The sequence below is a fragment of the Terrapene carolina genome, unplaced genomic scaffold (assembly GCF_002925995.2).
Source record: "Terrapene carolina triunguis isolate 2854851 unplaced genomic scaffold, T_m_triunguis-2.0 Scaffold66, whole genome shotgun sequence".
Classification (NCBI taxonomy): Eukaryota; Metazoa; Chordata; order Testudines; family Emydidae; genus Terrapene; species Terrapene triunguis.
The window spans coordinates 69,756,716-69,777,049 of NW_020664417.1; the positions used below are offsets into that span (position 1 = coordinate 69,756,716).

The 20,334-nt window shown below is 42.6% G+C and overlaps 1 protein-coding gene across 1 annotated transcript in view; it reads left to right on the top strand.

Moving 5' to 3' along the window:
• Positions 1-20,334, top strand: part of SEL1L3 (SEL1L family member 3) — a 54,123-nt gene that overhangs the window by 13,184 nt on the left and 20,605 nt on the right. Inside the window, exons 7-15 of the mRNA XM_024204287.3 lie at positions 4,061-4,193; positions 4,956-5,102; positions 5,706-5,917; positions 7,690-7,869; positions 10,144-10,263; positions 10,906-11,046; positions 11,418-11,480; positions 15,932-16,108; positions 18,534-18,661. Coding sequence (XP_024060055.1) covers positions 4,061-4,193; positions 4,956-5,102; positions 5,706-5,917; positions 7,690-7,869; positions 10,144-10,263; positions 10,906-11,046; positions 11,418-11,480; positions 15,932-16,108; positions 18,534-18,661 — 1,301 coding nt within the window. The remainder of the gene's footprint in view (positions 1-4,060; positions 4,194-4,955; positions 5,103-5,705; positions 5,918-7,689; positions 7,870-10,143; positions 10,264-10,905; positions 11,047-11,417; positions 11,481-15,931; positions 16,109-18,533; positions 18,662-20,334) is intronic.

Sequence of the window (20,334 nt, forward strand, 5' to 3'; positions counted from 1 at the left end):
ACTCCAAGGACACCCTGAAATCCCTAGGTCTTTATACACTAGCACCCACGAGGAAACATAAATAAGCCTCAACCAGCCTCTCAATTTTTCCCACCACCTGCCCTACGGACTCTCACAGGAAGAGGAGCAGGGGCTTTAGGAGACGACATCCTCCCCAGTCCTCGTCCGCGTCCATGCCTGCTCCCTCCCAGACACTCTAGTGGGTCCAAGCAGGCCTTTTGATGGTACACTCGGAGACAACATACCAGGACAGAACTTGGATCCAACCTCCCCAGTATTTGTAGACTGTGTATTCCATTTCTATCAGGCCTGGGCCCGTATTACAACAAGCCACTAGGTGCTAAGCATGGTAGTAGTAGGATATACCGTTCAATTCACTTCTTCTCCTCCACCACCCCGTGCCTCTTCAGGGACCTGTCTCAAGAGCATCTTCTAGCCCAAGAGGTGCAGTCGCTCCTAAGTGTGGGAACCATGGAAGAGGTTCCACCAGAGTTAAGGGGCCGAGGGTTGTACTCCCGATACGTCTTAATCACAAAAGCCAACGACGGTTTCAGACCAATTCTGGACCTGCAAAAGCTCAACAGATACATGAAGAAGCAAAAGTTCCACATGATCTCCTTGGCTTCCATCATTCCCTTCCTGGATCCAGGAAACTGGTATGCCACCCTCAATTTGAAGGACACTTACTTCTGTATCTCGATTTTTCAGGAACACAGAAGGTTCCTCAGGTTCATCGAGAACCACATGCACTACCAATTTGCGGCTGTCCTGTTTGACCTGTCAGCGGCCCTTCAGATGTTCACAAAGTGCATGGCAGTCACAGCCTTCCTAAGGAGACAAGGGATTCAGGTCTACCCTTACCTCGACAACTGGCTGGTCATAGTTATCACCAAGAGCCAGGTGGAATCCAATATAAAGTTAATCCAGTCAGTATTCCAGGATTCAGGTCTGCTGATAAACACGCAGAAGTCTACCCTCTCCCCAGTTCAAAGGACAGAGTTTATTGGGGCAATCCTCGACTCTGTCCAAGCTGGACCCTTCCTCCCAGAAGCGTGGTTCCCAGCAATAGTGATGCTTATAGAGAGCCTCAGAGATCACCCATCACGACAGCAAGGAACTGCTTGAAGCTCCTGGGCCACATGGCCTCATGCACCTATGTAATGCAGCATGCGAGACTTCAACTCAGACCTCTCCAGGTGTGACTGGCATCCGTATACTTGCCAAACCAACACCATTTGGCCACAGTTATCACAGTTCCCTCGTTGGTGATCGCCTCCCTCAATTGGTGGCTAGACCCATTGGCGGTGCATGTGGGAGTCCCATTCTCAAGACCCCAACCATCAGTGTCTCTCATTACAGATGCTTCAGCGATGGGCTGGGGTGTTCACTTGAGTTCCCTCAGAGCTCAGGGCCTCTGGTCTCCGGAAGAGCTCTTGCTGCACATCAATATCAGGGAGCTCAGGGCAGTTTGCATGTTTGCCAGGCATTCCAGCCCCATGTGGCAGGCAAGAAGGTGTCAGTTCTCACAGACAACACAACGGCGATGTTTTATATCAACAGGCAGGGAGGAGAGTGCTTCTCTTACCTGTGCCAGGAAGCACTTCACTTGTGGGAGTTTTGCATAGCCCACTTGATCCACCACAAGGCCTCCTATCTGCTGGGATTGCCGAACGAGCTAACAGATCACCTCAGCAGATCCTTCTTCAAACCATCACGAATGGTCCATTCATTTAGATGTCGTGAACACCATTTTCCAGAGACGGGGAACTCCCCAGATAGATCTGTTTGCAACAAGGCACAACAGGAAGTGTCTCTAATTCTGCTCCCTCCTGGGTCACAGCTTCAGATCTCTCGCAGATGCCTTCCTGCTTCCTTGGATGGGGGATCTCTTCTACGCGTTTCCTCCCATTCACAAGGTCTTGCTGAGGATCAGAAGGGACAGAGCACAAGTCATCCTGATAGCCCCTGCCTGGCCCTGCCAACATTGGTTCACCAGTCCTAGAACTCTTGATGGAGACACCAGTCCTTCTACCTCTGTATCCAGACCTGATCTCCCAGGACCACAGCCGCCTGCATCACCCGAACCTCAAGACCCTTCATCTGACAGCCTGGAAGCTCCATGGCTGAACCCCACAGAGCTAGCATGCTCAGGGCAGGTCCACAAGGTCTACTAGGGAGCAGGGGAAGCTGTCCACCAGAGCTACTTACCTGGCAAAGTGGAAGAGGTTCTCAATCGGGTCTTGCCTACGCAATCAGCAATACCATTCATTCTGGAGTACTTACTACACCTGAAGCAACAAGATCTAACTGTTTCATCTATTTGGGTCCATCTGGCCACAATCTCAGCTTTTCACCAATGGCCATTCCATGTTTTCAAACAGCATCTGTAATCGGTTTCCTAAGGGCCTTGTTAGATTGTACCCCCAGGTATGTCAACCAATCCCTCCCTGGGACCTCAAATTGACAGGACCCCCATTTGAGCCACTGGCAACGTGCTTTCTGCTCTACCTGTCCTGGAAGGTGACCTTCCTAGTGGCCATTACTTCTGCCAGAAGAGTCTCAGAGATCCGGGCCCTCACTTGAGAACCACCATACACTGTATTCTTCAAGGACAAGGTCCCATTGCGTCCTCATCCAGCTTTCCTTCCAAAAGAGGTTTCACAGTTCCATAGTATGCATGGGATATCTTTCTGCCAGTCTTTTATCCAAAACTGCCTTCCAACAGGGAAGAGCAGAGGCTCCACTCGCTAGATGTCAGACGCGCACTGGCCTTCCACTTAGGCTTGGTCTACACTTACCCCCCAAGTCGAAGTAAGGTACGCAAATTCAGCTACGTGAATAACGTAGCTGAATTCGACATACCTTACTTCGAACTTACCGCGGTTCAGACGCGGTCCACACGCGGCAGGCAGGCTCCCCGTCGACTCCACGGTACTCCTCTCGTTGAGCTGGAGTACCGCAGTCGACGGGGATCACTTCCTGGTTCGATTTATCGCGTCCAGACCAGACGCGATAAATCGAACTCGGAACTTCGATCCCCAGCCGCCGAACTAGCGCGGCAGTGTAGACCAGCCCATAGAAAGGACTAAGCCATTTCAGAAAACTACTCAACTGTTCATAGCTGTTGCAGAGAGGAGGAAAGGTCTTCCTGTCGCAGCCCAGATAATTTCACCATGGATCACTTCCTGCATCTACACATGCTATGACCTGGCAAAGGTCCCTGCCCCACCTGCCCTGACAGCACATTCCACAAGGGCCCAAGCCTCTTCGGCAGTATTCGTAGCACAAGTTCCTATCCTACAAGGACATTTGTAGAGTGGCAACATCGTCATCAGTTCACACTTTTGCGTCTCACTACTCCATCAACCAACAGGCCAGAGATGATGCTGGATTTAGCCAAGTGGTGTTGCAATCAGCATGTCAATAAACTCTGAACCCTCCGCCTGCACAACTACTTGGGAGTCCCCTACATTGGAATGGACATGTGGAAGCACTCAAAGAAAAAATGGTTACTAACCTTTCTGTAACTGTTGTTCTTTGAGATGCGTTGCACATGTCCATTCCAAGACCTTCCCTCCTACCTCTCTGTCAGTTGGCCAGCAAGAAGGAACTGAGGGGGCTGCGGGTCAGCAGGGGACCCTTTATACGAGTGCTATGAGGTGCGACTCCAGGAGGCACCAAAGCCGACCCAATGGATACCGCTGAGGGAAAACTTTCCAGCAGCTGTGCTTGGAGCAAGCACACACCTACATTGGAATGGACATGTGCAACACATCTTGAAGAATAACAGTTACGGAAAAGTTAGTAACCAGGGTTTATTTTGTCATCAAGTCTGTAAAATCTGTGGGCTGTACTACTTTGGTCTAATTTTAGTTTCTGGGGTTAGTGGGCTGGTTCTGGGGGTGGCCTGTGATATACAGGATGTCAGATCAGATGGATCTGGTGGTCCTTTCTAACCTTAAACTTAGACTCTATGATATCTCTTTTTAGAAAAATGCAAATAGCCACAGCTATGGTAGTTACCAGCATTGCTGTGTAATGGTCATTTGCCTTTGTCTAGATTTCTAATCGTCTTTATGACAAAGAAATTATGAAACAGATTGAACTCTACTATGAGAGATGTGCAGACATCCAAGAAATAGTATCTGGGTATGGACACCTTGTAAAGCAAGGCCAAGCAGTGCAAAAAGATTGTAAGTACTGAACTTCAGATTCTGAATATTAGTCTGTCTTGTTCTTGATTTCTCCTGCTTTGCTTTTATCAGAGACAGAGTGTGACTAGAAGAGGATTTTAATAAAAAAAGAAATATAAATTTCACCATATGCTTAGTAAGAAGAAAATTAATTTGTCTTCTTCAGCATGCTTGCTGGAAGGTAAAACTGTGTTGCTCAGTACTGGAAAGGCTTCCTTCCAGTATAGTTATTGATTTTTTCCCATAAGAAGAAAGACAAATAAAAAGAACAATAAAATTATTCCAGGCTAATATGATATGCCTCTCAAATCCCTCTCTTCTGTTCTATATCTATTGCAAGTTTCTTGTGGCTGGTTATACAAATTCGTCCTGAGTATTACATCAATGTGAAGCAGCTGAGAGGCAAAATTCATATCAAAGCATCTATTCTGTTTCATAATGGTGGAGTAACACAAGTCTAGCTATATCTTTAATAACATTAATTATTATAGCACTCAAGTACACATATTGGACCTCTAGTATGCACAGTATCCTGCAAGACATGGAAGAAGTTATAATAAATCATATATATATTTTTTAAAAGTGAGCTGTACTGACATTATCACTTATAACAGTTTTTCACTGTTTCCTGTCTCTTTCCTCTTCCCATCCTACATACCACTTTCTGATCCACCGTAGGGACATCTTTTCAATATAAGCTTCCTCCAAAGACCAGCTCATTTCCCAAGTCAGATCATTTCCTTGATTTCTCACTTTGTTCAGGTATCCGTGAAAACTATTATTCAGAGCTGAACTACAAATATGGAGCCAAGACCAAGTGTGATACCTTTATCTGGGGCAAAAAGCTAAGGGAGAAATACCACAGCTTGTTCAGTCTGCTGCGAGAGATGGATTTCAGTCCATCTGATGGTAATAATGCCTTTATTTTGTCTTTCTGAAATTACTATACAGTGTCCCTTAGAAGCTGGCACACTTTGACCTTACCTCATGTTGCAGAAGTTTTTTTCACATCACTTAACTTAAGGATGGGGTGTCAAGGTTAACTTGTAATTTGCCTATATCACATTGCAAATGAGGAATGGATACAATGTAAAAGATGGAAATACAGAAACATGCAGGGTTTTAGTGTCCTAGGCCAAAATGTGGGCAATTTGTTTAAATGCTCGGTTATGGAGTGGTAATTACTATGGGCCAGCTTCAGCCTCCATTATTCATGTTGACTAATACCTTACTCTTCAACAAGTCCTATTTATTTAAACTGTGAAATTGTCTGACTTATTCCTACTGGGCCAGGCTGTGATTTATCCTTATTCATGTTGGGTAGTACCTTACTCTTCTAGGAATTTCTTTGATTTCAGTGGTACTCCTGAGGAGAAAAGTATTTTTGAGCATGAGTAAGGATAGCAAAATTTGTCCCAATAAGAATAAATCACACAGTTGCACCATCAACATTTTGATTTAAACTGTTTTCACATATAACAATTGTGCATCTACACTGTGGTATATTTTTAGTGTCAGAAGACCAAAACAATACAGTTTTAGAAGTTGGCCGGAGGATATTTGAGAAGGTTGCAAAAAATCTTTCCAGGGCTGATGGTCTACACTACATGAGCTCCTCGATCCCTTTTCTGATGGATTCCAGCTGCTGTGGATACCACAAAGCTTCCTTTTTCCTTGCAGTTATTTTTGAAACGGGACTAGCTGTGCCCGTAGACCCTTTGCAGGTAATGTATTCAATGTGTCTGATCATCTCAGATGAAATTAGTTACCTTCAAAAGCAATTTATACAGTAGGTTGCCAGAGTGAAACTTGGCCATTTGAAGAAAAAATACAGGAAAGAAATTTTGGTAGCTTTCCCCATCTCAAATTTGGTCTCCTTTTCATGGCATGGCCAATAGGCTCCCTCTACCTTACCCCTTTACTGGGCAGCTGGCCACAGATATTTCTGAATTCCCTGATACACAATGGGGCTAAAAGCAGTGGAGCCTAATGGAGGAGCTTCTCTGTCCCACTGCTACAAAATGGGGAAATGCATTGATTAGTCACTCCTAAAAGAGGGTGGCAAAGTGAACTGGGATAGAGGGACAGTCCTGGCAGGCCATTGAAGAGATAGGATGGGGGTCCACTTATCATCCACATTTAACTCCAGATGGGAGTGCAGGCCAGCTTGCTGCCTCCAGAAATATGGACTGGAGGAAGTGGATCTGTTAGCCGGCCCCCGAAACCTGTGGTGAAGAAAATATCCTTGAGCTGATGGGGAAAGCAAGTCATAGGGATTCCCCTTCAAGAAATCTTGGCACTAGGTAGGGCATAGTGGGGGGGTCTCCTGGAGGAACGAGGTTGTATAGGACTAGAAGGGAAGAAATCCTGTGGTCTGTTATGCAAGACATGATACTGAGACTGGACTGAGATGGGAAACTCCACAAAAGTTTCAGAAAAGCATCTGAACTCCAAAATTTTTCAAATTAATCATAAGGTCAGAACTATCCTTGTAATTTCACAGTGTCAAATAAAAGAGGAGGAGGATCTGAGAAGGAGAAAGAGATATATGTGAAACTGGAGGCTGTTTTATAATGAACTTGCTGATAGCCATTTAGCTATGAAATGGTACAATAATATAAAATTCTCAAAGAATGATGGGGCTGCCTAATGTCACTGTAGAACTAGTCAGGATATTAGGAGAGGGAGTTAAAAGGTGCTCGATTAATCTGAGGCAAAGTTTAGCACATCCTGTTCAGGGAAGAGAAACTGAGACTTAGGTCTTGTCTAAATTACAAATATGCCCAGGGCTAACAATAAGTTCCTTCCTGGATCCCCTTCAAATATTGTTGAAACTAGTTTAAATAGCTAATGCAGATGGGAGAAAACTGGTTTCAGCACCATTATAGAAAGCACCCTTGAGACTAGTGAAGTGCTGAGAATGGTTGTGTCCGATTTGCACTAGCAGTGCTGTTTTCAGTACCAGCTGAAGTGCAGCCTGGGGAACCTATTGCTGATAACCTTTGTCAGCCACAGGTCATTAGTGCAGGCAGACCCTTATGGTGAGATTTTTCAAAAGTGCCCCATTATGGCCTAAATCTTCTTCTACTGAAGTCAGTGGTAAAACTCCCATTGACTTCAAAGAGAGCAGAGTTTTGAAAGCCTGCAAAAATCCCACCCTTAGTGCCCCAATTATGAGCTGATGCCTTTTGGTTGTCCCAGGAGTAGCATCTGCACTAAACAGCAAGGTTATCTAGTGGTAGCAAGATGATGGGCAGTAGTACTCATGGTGTGTGTTCAATAGAAGTGTCATAGGGTTTCTGTAATACCTTTCTTTATAAAAGAAATCCCAACTGCTTTGTTGTTCAGGTGTTTCACCTGATATAGTTGGTGTATCAGCTAACACTACAGATGCACGTTGCTCATTCGGTAAAGTCTGTGAGAAAGCACCAAAATGGTTAATAGGTAAACTTGTTAGCTGTTCAATTAATTGTTTATGTTTGTTGATTTTTCCCAGGGGCTGCTATACAGTTTAGTTGGTGCTCAGAGGAGTGAGAGACTTGCTGTGATGAATCTTGGGTATAAACATTACCAAGGCATTAACAATTATCCACTAGACTTGGAGTTATCATATGCTTATTACAACGATATTGCACTAAAGACATCTCTTGATCAACATTCTACAAAAGGAGATCAGGTAAAAGAGTTATAGGTGTATTTGAATTTAATTGCCATGATAGCAGTTTATAATGCATTAATACTTATATATACAGAGCTTTGTATCTTCAAAGTACTTTACAAACATTACCTGACCTAAAAATCACCACACCTCATGAAACAGTAAGTATTATTACCCCATTACCTCAAGTCACAGAGAGTTTAAGTGTTTTGACTGCAACCCTACGAAGTCAGTGTCAGAGCTGGGAAAGAAGTCTGGTATACCTGGTTCCTAGTCTCATGCTTAGTTCACTAGCTCATATTAATCTATATTAAGGACTGTTAAGTATCTGTTCTTCTTTTTGTTCTTTAATACCCAGACTTTATTAAATTCAGGAAAAAGGCCACCTGTACTCTCCGTATCTATGTCTTTTCCATAATCAAATGTAAAATGTTTAGTTGTGTTTAATATCTGTATGAAAACCCAAGTAAAATTATTTCAGAACTGGCTTGTGAATAGGAAACAATATAGTTTTCGATGAAAAAATATTTAACAACCCTAAATGAGTGCTAGGATCTTGGCCTGAAAAAACACTTGGATAACATTGTCTGTTTAAGATTGAGATTGATAACAAAAGGAAGGATAACAGAGGGATTTTGAACATTGCAAAATCAAAACATACAGGCTGCACATTGATTTTTAATTACTTATCATAGGCCAAGTCCACATTAGAAACTTATACAAGCATACCAATGTCAGTTAAGGTGTGATTTTATGTATTTATTTATTTATTTATTGCATCATAACTATACTGGCAAAAAATATAGGGTAGGTGCAGTTATATTGGCGAAGGAATGCTTTTGGCGGTATAGCTTATTTTGCTCAGGAAACTGGTATAAGCTATATCAGTAAAAGCACTTATTTGCCAGTATAAACTGGGTCTATACTAGGAGAGTTTTGTCCATATAGCTACACCAGTAAACCTTTTAGTGTAGACTATGCTTTACGGTTTTGTGCTGTCACCTATCACGGTCGTATCTGAGTGCCTCCTACATTAATTATATTGGCAATAGCAATATCTCACTTTGTTGGACTTCACGGGGTCTCTGGATTTTCACCATTTCCAGGCTATAGAAAGCTCTGCTTGGTGTAGGTTTCTCCCAGCTGTTCCATTACATGATGGAGTGTGGAAATTGCAAGTTCCAGATCTTAAATAAGACCCGTTTTCATAGATATGCTTTCTCTTAAAAAAACGTGCCAAGCAATTTCTCCAGTCACGTTCTTGCTTTCTCCCTCAGCATTCCTTTTCCTTTCTCTTCTGCTTTGATAATTCTCCTCCTCTTATCCACACCCTTCCCCACCCCACGGTCCCATATTGGCGTGGCAGTGAATAATAGCTGATGCCTGGTGTGTCTGCGGCTGTCTACACTATCTTTTACTTCCAAACTATCCCATCTTTACCACCCCCAGTACTACCAAAGGTGGGAGCTTTAACGGAGACCAGCTGCCAGTGCTTTCACCACCATGTCATCTCAGTCTGCTCACTGCAGATCTAAACCAGGGGTTCTCAACCTTTTTCTTTCTGAGCCCGCTCCCTCCCCCCAACATACTATAAAAATTCCACGGCCCACCTGTGCCACAATAACTGTTCTTCTGCATATGCAGTAGATTAAAAGCCGGGGCCAGCATTAGAGGGTAGCAAGCAGGGCAATTGCTCCGGGCCCCACACCACCAGAAGCTCTGCAAAGTTAAGTTGCTCAGGCTTCGGTTTCAGTCCCAGGAAGCGGAGCTTGGGCTTCAATTTTCTGCCCTGGGCCCCAGTGAGTCTAACACTGGCCCTGCTCTCTGGTTTATTTTGGCAGACCCCCTGAAATCTGCTCCCAGCCCCCCCAGGGGGTCCCACCCTGGTTGAGAACCGTTGGTGTAGACAACATGGTGGTTAAGGTGCTAGCTGCCACTGGCATTTTATCCATACTAGTGCTACTTTTGCTACCATTAGTGGAGCTGCACTGAATAGTACCAATGATGGGAAGCTTTAGAAAAATAAATCTAGAGTAGACGGGGTCTCTGTTTGTTCCGTTCTGTCAGACAGGCTTGTAAGAGAATAGGAGGGCCTGAGTGAATGAAAGGAAATGACAATGAGCTAATGGTTTCAGGATTAATAAATTGACCAGTGAAGAAAATATCAGAACTTTGAAAGCCCAGAATAGAGAAGGAATTTTTCAAGATATCAGGAACATCTAATGTTTTCATTTAGGTGGGCAGGTTTATTAATGTGCTGTTTAATGTTTTCTCTTTTCACTCTCTTTTCAGGCATTTGTAGAAACTATAAGGCTAAGGGATGATGAATTATTAAAAGCCCAAACTAAAGAAAATGGGGATGTCTTTATGTGGTTAAAATATGAAGCAACAAGAGGAAATGCAGCTGCACAGGTATAGTCTATATATCATAGCACATCGTTTCATCATTTTGCTTGTACATACAGGTTGGATCAAACTATAAAATTGCTGGTAGTGCTGTCATGTTGCTCCCTCAAACTTATTTCTTCTCTGATCTTTAAACTTTTCCAGTGCTTCAACCTGAGTGTGAAAACAACTAAAAAGATGCCATAAGGCTAAGAGAAGGACACATTAGGGGATTTCATCTTACATGTTCATTGCTTTACTTGCTATAACTGTCTTACACACCAAGGGAATTGAATTTGACACTTGTTTTGTACAACTACAGAATGCCAGCTCCATGCAAGTTGCTCTACTGCGCCATCTGCACACATTTTCCAGTGCACTTATATCACTATTTATTCAACACTGAATTCAATCCAGAGACTCTCATGGTAGTTGCATCTACATATGCCAGATCTGAACTCAGTCCGTTATCTGTAAACATTACTGATAGGAAGCCCAATCTGAAAATTACATAAGGCAACCTGTTTTCAGAATGCTTAACACACTTAACTGCCTTCTTGACACATTTATCACCAGTGTAAATCTGTAACAATAATCCATCCCTGTAACTCCAATTACAGTTTAAATTTAAGATTTAATATGATGATAGTTGTGGTGTTTTGTTTTTAGCAACGATTGGCACAGATGCTCTTCTGGGGCCAGCAAGGGGTGGCAAAAAATCCGGAAGCAGCAATAGAGTGGTACTCAAAGGGTGCACTGGAAACTGAAGATCCAATATTAATATATGATTACGCCATCGTTTTATTCAAGGTAAGACGTGCTTCCAATTGTCAGTTCATTTCAGACTTGTAGAGTAGTTTCCTTTTGGGTGTAGGTACTTCAGAATTTAGAGAACTTTGTGCATTTTCTGCAGTGACATACTATGTGATCATCGTAATACTCTTAGGGCATGTCTACACAGCAAAAAAGACCCGTGACAGCGAATCTCACAGTCCACAGCTTTCCCACCCAACCCCCGGCCCCCATTTTAACATGTTAAGATTAAAAAATACAAATTATAATATCCAAAAATTTTAAATTTGCTTTAAAAATTATTAGCTGTGAATGTTCATTAGCATGTATTATGTATTTCAAAATAGTGGTTGCTTATATATACTTATTTTATTGTGTTTGTTATTTAGGGTCATGGTGTGAAAAAGAACACAAGACTTGCTTTAGAACTGATGAAAAAAGCAGCATCCAAGGTAAAAGATTCATAATAGTAAATATTTATTGTTGGGCTATATAAGTGAGAAGTGTTATTACTGACATTATTATAATTAATAATGATTATGTAGCACTTTACATCACCCTAATGCTGTATGAATATTAATCAGTCCTTCCAACATCCTGATCGTAAATTAGGAAAGCATTATTATCCTGAATGGAGAAACCGAATCCCACAAAATCTAATTGAGCTCTGGAGTAAGCAGGTGCAACTCCACAGAAGTAAGTGGAATTGTGTCTGCATACACAAAAGCTGAATTTTGCTCCAAGTGACTTATACAAGGTCACACAATGAGTTAGTAGCAGATGCAGGATTAGAACTCAGGTGTTCTTACCTCCAATTCCTGTGCTTGTTCTTCTAGACCGAGTTTTGTGTTAAATTGTCATACAGAAATCCCCACCTGGCCTGATGTTTGGAGATGTTGTGTGCCCACTAATCTCACTGAGGCTGATGGGAGATAGAGGTGATCATCACCTTTGAAAAAATCAGCTCAACAACCTTTGTAATAATACAGTATAAAGGAGAAGAATAAAGAAGGGTTGAGAGCCAGACTGTGCTTTTGCAATGTGCTCTGTGTAATTGGTGGTGGGTAGCTGCACCGGGACTGAATGGTAACGCAAAGTCAGGATTCATTCCCTCACACCCATTACACCTGGTGGGTACTAAGCTGTTACCGTCTCTTACCATCTGCAGATCATTACCTCCTGCACCAGCTCAACTATACTAGCTGGAGTGCTGAGCAGCTGAGAACAGACTCCACCCTCTCCCTGCCCTTATGCATCTCATCTCAGGGGGAAGTAATGGGTGTGCAGAGGTTACATACTCCTCTGTGACTGGACCAGGGAACTCACATGGGGGCATAATGGGGGGAAAGGGATCTCCCTCCCTCTTATGGCCCTGTGCAGCCATGATCTGGCCCCTAGTGATTTCCACATCTTCATATATATTTATGTCCTTATTTATATTGCCCAGGCTTCTGGTAAATTTAGATCTTGAAAACCATAACTATTCAAACCACTCATAGTCCACTGCTAACTACTGACATCAAATGGACAATCTCCAAATTAATTATCAGCCACTACCAGATAAAAAAGAAGCTCAAAACACCATTTCTACCAGCCCTATAAAACACTGTTCAAATGCCTATTCAAGAGAAGTAACTGAAATCTGTATTGTAACTGAAATCGATATACCGTATATACTCGTTCATAAGCCAAATTTTTTTTAGTAAAAAAGGAAAGCACCAGAGAAGGGGGTCGGCTTATGAACGGGTATAGAGAGGGAGAGGTGGGACACATCCCCTCCCCACAACAGAGGGAGCAAGGAGAGGCAGCACAGCCAGAAGAGCCAGAAGGGAAAAGGCAGGGCCAGAGTCTCTCTGCTTCTGGCCATGCTGCTCTCCCCCCAGCCTCCGAAGCAGCTGCAGCTCCGGGGCTGGCAGGCTGCAGCCGTGCCGCTCAGCCTCGCCCCCCAGAGCAGGCTGTGGCTGCGCCGCCTGGCCGCCGGAGCAGGCTGCGGCCATGCCACCCGGCCCAGCCCGCTGGACCATGCTGCGGCCACGCCACCCGGTCTGGCCCGCCGGAGCAGGCTGTGGCCGCGCTGCCCAGCCTGCCAGAGCAGCTCCAGCCAGGTAAGAGACATTCTCCCCTGGCCCTCCCCAATAATGGTAGGAAGGGATGGGATGGGGAGAATGTGGGGGTCCCGGGCTAGGGGCGGGGTCATGTGGGGGGTGGTCACAGGGGTTACTCCCCTGACTCCCAGCTTCTCCCCCCAAAAAACATTTCTCCACCAGTTGCTGTCCCGGCCCGTCAGGGTAAACAGCTGGCGCACTGGGACACTTTGTTTACTTAGGTTTACCTCTGTGCCTGCGGATGGTCGAGATAAACAAACCATCTCGGCCCACCAGCGGCTTATCCTGATGGCCCGGGAGCCAAAGTTTGCTGACCCCTGAATTATAGGGTTGGCTTATGAACGGGTTATAAAAAATGTTCCATTTTTACTTATCCATCTTGGGGGGGTCGGCTTATAAACAAAACAGCTTATGATCAAGTATATACAGTATTTGAAAATGTAGAAAAACATCAACAATATTTAATAAATTTCAGTGCGTATTCTATAGTTTAACAGTGCGATTAATCACAATTAATTTTTTGAGTTAATCGCGTGAGTTAACTGCGATTAATTGGCAGTCCTAATCAATACAAAACAACATAGTATATAGCCAGTTGATTCAATTGTTTATTCTGTGGGGTTCAAACCCCGTTTTCCCTTTGGGGTGTCTGGACCCTGATTGTCATAGAGATTGTTTCAGATGTAAGTTTAGAATAACAAGCAAATGTCTTGTCTTGTCCTGGAGTCCTTTAAATAGTTCTCATCCTATATATTCTACTGTTTTTGGCATAGCCCTTGTTAAACATGCATCAAAAGGAAGTGGTGAAGAGCATGCTTATTAGCACAGTAATTTGAACTGCTCGTATGCTTGCAGTTGACCAGGCTATGCAAGGAGACAGAGTTAATGTTGACAAAATAGAACATAGTCACAGGATAATGAGCTTCTCTTGATGCATAATTACTGAGACAAAGATGAGGTTTAATGTTAGTGTATAGCACTGCCATAACCTGAGCTGCTGTGGGAGGCATACATGGTGTTTCCTAAAATTGACCTGTGTGGCGCTGACCGACTCTCTCTACTCTGGAAAAACAGCATGTTGAAGTTTTCACGTTAATTGTCTCCCATTTATTTTCAGAGCAAATGTAAGGAATGCAAGCCAAAATAACAAAAGAACAGTTTAAAGAATACATAGATGTATTCAAGTCAGCAGGGCCTGATTAAATTCATCCTAGCGTACTTAAGGAACTAGCTGAAGCAATCCCAGAATCATTATCAATTATCTTGATTATCATGCTGGGTGAGGTCCCAGAAGACTGGAAAAGGGAAAACATACTACCTATCTTTAAAAAGGGGAACAAAAAGGACCCAGGGTATTATAGACCAATCAGCCTAAACTTGATCTCTGAAAAGATAGTGGAACAAATTATTAAACAACTAATTTGTAAGGGCCTGAAGGATAACAGGTTTTTAAGGAATAGCCAGAATGGATTTGTCAAGAACAAATCATGCCAAATCAACCTAATTTCCTTCTTTGACAGGGTTACTGACTTAGTGAGGAAGCATTAGATGTGATATATCTTGATTTTAGTAAGGCTTTTGGCACAGTCCCACATGGCATTCACAAACTAGGGAAGTGTCTAGATGAAATCACTGTAAAATGGGTGCACAACTGTTTGAAAGACCATACTCAAAGAGCAGTTGTCAATGGTTTGCTATCTAATGGGGGGACATATTTAGCGGGGCTCCATAGTGGTCTGTCCTGGGTCTGGTACTATTCAATATTTTCATTAATGCCTTGGATAATGAAGTGGCGCACTGGAACACTTTGTTTACTTGCTTATAAAATTTGCAGATGACACCAAGCTGGGAAGGGTTGCACGCACTTCGGAGGATTAGAATTAGAATTCAAAATGACCTGGACAAATTAGAGAGTTGGTCTGAAATCAATAAGATGAAATTCAATAAAGACAAATGCAAAGTTGGGAAATGCAAAATCCTTCACTTAGGAAGGAAAAATCAAATGGACAACTATAAAATGGGAAATAACTAGCTAGATAGTAGCACTGCTGGAAAGGATCTCAGGATTATAGTGGATCACAAATTTAATATGAGTCAACAATGTGGTGCAGCTGCAAAAAAGGCTAATATCATTCTGGTGTCATATGTAAGACACCGGAAGTCATTGTACTCAGCTGGAGTACTGTGTCCAATTGTGGGCACCACACTTTAGGAAAGATGGGGTCACACTGGAGAAGGTCCATAGGAGATCAATAAAAACAATAAAGGTTTAGAAAACCTGACCTATGAGGAAAGGTGAAAAAAACTGGGTATGGCTTAGTCTTGAGAAAAGAAGAATGATAGGGACCTGATAAGTCTTCAGATATGTTGAGGGCTGTTATGAAGAGGATGGTGATCAATTCTTCTCCATGTCCACTGAAGGTAGGACAAGAAGTAATGGGCTTAATCTGCAGCAAAGGAGATTTAGGTTAGGAAAAACTTTCTGGAAAGTAGTTAAGCTTCCAAAGTTAAACAGATTTCCACAGGAGGTTGTTGAATCCCCATCATTGGAGGTTCATTCAACACAGTGCCTTAGAGAAGAAAATCAGAGAAAAATAAGGGGATCCTAAGGGTTCCAGCAGTCACAAACCTCTTGGTTACAGCTTGGTAGAACTCTGTCTAGATAACATACTCCAAAGAGCTACAAAGATTAACTTTCTAGAACTCCTGACACTAGAGAACAAGTTGGCATCAGAAGATGTCACAAAGCACAGCTGAACCTGAGTGGTCTGAGAACTTTTTTTTTCCTTTATCCGCAGGGATTACATCAGGCAATGAATGGTTTGGGATGGTATTACCATAATTTTAAAAGAGACTACAAAAAAGCAGCAAAATACTGGTTGAAAGCTGAAGAAATGGGCAATCCAGATGCATCCTATAACCTGGGTGCTCTGCATTTAGATGGGATTTACCCAGGAGTGCCTGGCAGAAATCGAGTAAGTAAATAATCAGTGTGTGATTTCTTATTACAGGGTCTGGTTTACAAATATTGGCTTTATTCTTTAAGATTCTGTGTTTACTTAAGGGAAGCGTATTCTACTACCCTTGATCACAGTGAGTTGAGTCTTTTCTTGTATGAAGTCCCATTGAAGTCAGGGGCATTGCTTCTGGAGCGAGGCACTACTTAGCATAATGGGATCACAATCTGCTTCATGCCTGCTGCAGATGTGTTTGCATTCCTCTGACCTGTGTAGTTCTACCTCAAGAATACCACTGTCCCTTTAAGAGTAAAACACAAGTCCCATTAAAAATGTCATACAAAATCAAGTTTGGAGTACATTTAAAAAGTTGTTTTATACCTACTTGAGGGCCAGATTCTGCCTTCATTACTCCTGTAGAATAGCTCTTTACTTCAGTAGTAGCCCCATTGACTTCCACGGTACTTTACATGGAGCAGAGCACTATCCAGTGTGATGAAGGGCTGCAGAATCTGCGCTAGAACTTTTGAGCAGTTACACTTTTGAACACTCCTATCGAAGCTGCTATTGTTGTGAAAAAAAAACATTTCAAGACAGATTTTAATTAAATTTCCCTTTCAAAGTCTGATTTGCCATTTTAATGCGGCCCTCATAGACCTACATCGTTTATTTTTGTCTTTCTAAGCCAGGACCTAAGGACTTAATTTTATATATATCAAGAAAAAATAATGTTCTTTTCCCGACGGAGGATAGCATTATTTTGACGGATAATTTTATGACCAATCACATTGCTTATAGTTCAGAATGCTAAAATAAAAGTTATCAAACCTCATGCTTCAGGCTAATGGAGGCCGGCAAATGTGGTCTAGGCATTCGAGAGCATGTCTAGTGCTTCAGTCAGTGAGCATATATGCTGCAAACAGCAGCCAGAGCTACCCAGCAAATGATGGCAAGCATATTTCTCCTACCCAGGGGACAAAAATACAGAGTACATAATAATGGCCTGCCCATAATAATACAATTCCAAGTTAATAACAGCCCCTACAAAAGCACTCTATGGTCCTGTATGACTTCATTCACCAAAAGCCTGAGAAAAGAGAGATGCTGCTGTGTGCTCTGAAAGTTAATAAAACCAGGCTCTATTGGATCGAATGAGGGAGCTAGTGTCAGAGTCAGGGACCCCTGACAAAAATACCGAATCTCCATTTTACAGCAGAGGTTGCTAGTTAGAAGTTCCTGGATTAAAGAAATTGTTTAGTTGTAGTTGCTGTTGCTTTATTACAATTACTGTATAAAACGTATTGATTATGAGAACTGGATACTCTCTCAGTTCCCCCTCCTTCTGCAGTTCTGTCCTGTCCTGCTGAGCCTGTATTGCCTTATACAAACTAGCTTCATATGCTTGGGAAATTATGGGCCTGATCCTAGAGCCCATACTCCTGGGTGTAGTTCATGAAAGTCACTGGGACTACTCACACACTAAGGTCTCCAGGATTGGACGCTCTGTTCTTGCCATTCATACAAATGATTTCTCAGATGCTAGAGAGCAAGCTTTGTTCCAGCAGGCTGTGACACTGGCAAAAACAGCTTCCCTAATTCACCACCAGTTGTAACAACACTGGAAGCTGTAGTGTAGACAGGACTGCAGTGTTTTTACCAGTAACCATGAATGTAGAGTTAGGGTACGTCTACACTACGAGATTAATTCGAATTTAGATAATTCGAATTTGGGAAACAGATTGTATAAATTCGATTGTGCGCGGCCACACTAAGCACATTAATTCGGGTTTTAACCACATTAATTCGGTGGTGTGCAGCCACACTACCACATTAATTTTAACCACATTAATTCGGTGGTGTGCGGCCACACTACCCCTAATTCAAATTAATAAAATCGATTTTGGTGCTACTCCGCTCGTCGGGGTGGAGTACAGAAATCGATTTTAAGCGCCCTTTAATTCGAAGTAACTGGCTCCATTGTGTGGACGGGTTAAGGATTAATTCGGATTAACGCAGCTAAATCCGAATTAAAGTCGTAGTGTAGACCAGGCCTTAGATAGCCTGAAGGTTAAAATGCCTGTACCCTCTCTCTACACTCCAGCTTCCACTGCTGCTATCACTGACGGTGACTTACTGGTCCATTTTTGAAAGTGTCAACAAAGCCACACTGTATGGCACTAGAGGCCAGTTGTACATTTTATATATTCATCTACCTGATAAACATGCTATCACAATTTCAGCTTTAAAGAACTTGCAACCTAACCTGGTAAGGTGGTAGAAGAAAGAAACTGATTTCACCCATCTGCACAGAAAGTGATTAAACTGACTGGTTTCATTAGCCAGGCTGCCATTATTTATCTATCTATTTATTTTTTAAATGAAGCAAATATAGGGAAATAGTAATTCCCAAGGAGGTTGCCATTTTTATCTTGTTTCTTTGCAGACACTAGCTGCTGAGTACTTCTATAAAGCTGCCCAAGGTGGACACATAGAAGGGACCATACGATGTTCTCTGTATTACATCACAGGAAATATGGAAAACTTTGCTAGAGATCCAGAAAAAGCTGTAATGTAAGGAATGAAACTCTTTTTTATAAGGAAAATCTTATTTTTTAAACCAATGATGATTCAGATCATGAAAAAAATCATTTCAATTATGGCAGGTTCTCGATTCCTCAATCTAAAAAATTTGCATCTTTCTTCTTGAGAAACTATTCCATTGCAATAATACTTGCTCCATTTGAATCTGTGCATATCTTAATGTTTAGGAAATAGTTAAGCCTTCATTTTCAGAGGTGCTGAGCACCTGCAGCTACCTCCTAGAATTGCAGGTGCTTAGCATATCTGAAACTCAAGTTGTTGCTGCCCATTATCCCAGAAAGTCTTTTGGTTGATGAAGCTATTCACATGAAATTCACATCTACTGGTTTGTCAAAGGATATCTAATTCACAGCTTTGTAAGAAGAGGTGGGACCTGCATTTTCCAATACCACAGAGGCCTTGTAGTTTCTTAGCACCTGGAGCAATTGCATCATTTTTCTCCAAAAAGAAAAAGTAATTTTATCAGCAAAACTACAGGACCATATGCTGTCCTAAATCTATGCAGGGAACTTCCATGGATACTAATGGGAATTCCATGCAAAGATATGCACTAGTTCAGGGGTTCTCAAACTTCATTGCACCGCAACCCCTTTCTGACAACAAAAATTACGACATGACCCTAAGAGGGGAGATTGAAGCCTGAGCCTGCTCTGGGTGGGGGGGACCAAAGCCATAGCCCAAGGGCTTCAGCCCCAGGCTGGGGGCCTGTAACCCTGAGCCCCACCACCAAGGGTTGAAGTCCTCAGGCTTAGGCTTTGGCCCCAGGCAGTGGGGCTCGGGCTCGGGCTTTGGCCCTGGGCCCCAGAAAATCTAACGCCAGCCTCGGTGACTCACAGTTTGAGAACCGCTGCACTAGTTCAACCAGAAACTGTGGTCTTGATGCAGGAATTACTGGGTGAAATTCTATGGCCTGGGCTATACAGGAGGTCAGACTAGATGTTCTAATGCAGTGGTTCTCAACCAGGGGTATGTATATCCCTGGGGGTATGCAGAGGTCTTCCAGGAGGTACATCAACTCATCTAGATATTTGCCTAGTTTTACAAAAGGCTACGTAAAAAGCATTAGCGAAGTCAGTACAAACTAAAATTTCATACAGACAATGACTTGTTTATACTGCTCTGTATACTATACACTGAAATGCAATATTTCATTCCAATCGATTTATTTTATAATGATATGTTACAAATGAGAAAGTAAGCTATTTTTCAGTAATAGTATGCTGCGACATTTGTATTTTTGTCTGATTTTGTAAGCAAGTAGTCTTTAAGTGAGGGTACACAAGACAAATCAGACTCGTCAAAGGAGTACAGTAGTTTGGAAAGGTTGAGAACCACTGTAATCTAATGGCCCCTTTTGGCCTTAAAAATCTATGAATTAGTAGAAGTTAGGCTACTTTGCCACTTAAACCCGCATAGAGACCAATTCATAACCAATGTATCTATTGCCACTTTTTGATATGTTGAATTTGACCTGGAGTTTTGTTTTGATGCTGTACCAAAATTTCCATTAAAAATGTTACAGAAATAAAATATTACCTTAGGACATTTCAACATTACTACTGCATCGGGGCGAAATACAGGATAGAAATGTATGCCTTTAATGACAAAGAGGCTGATCATGCACCTGCTCACGTCAATGACAA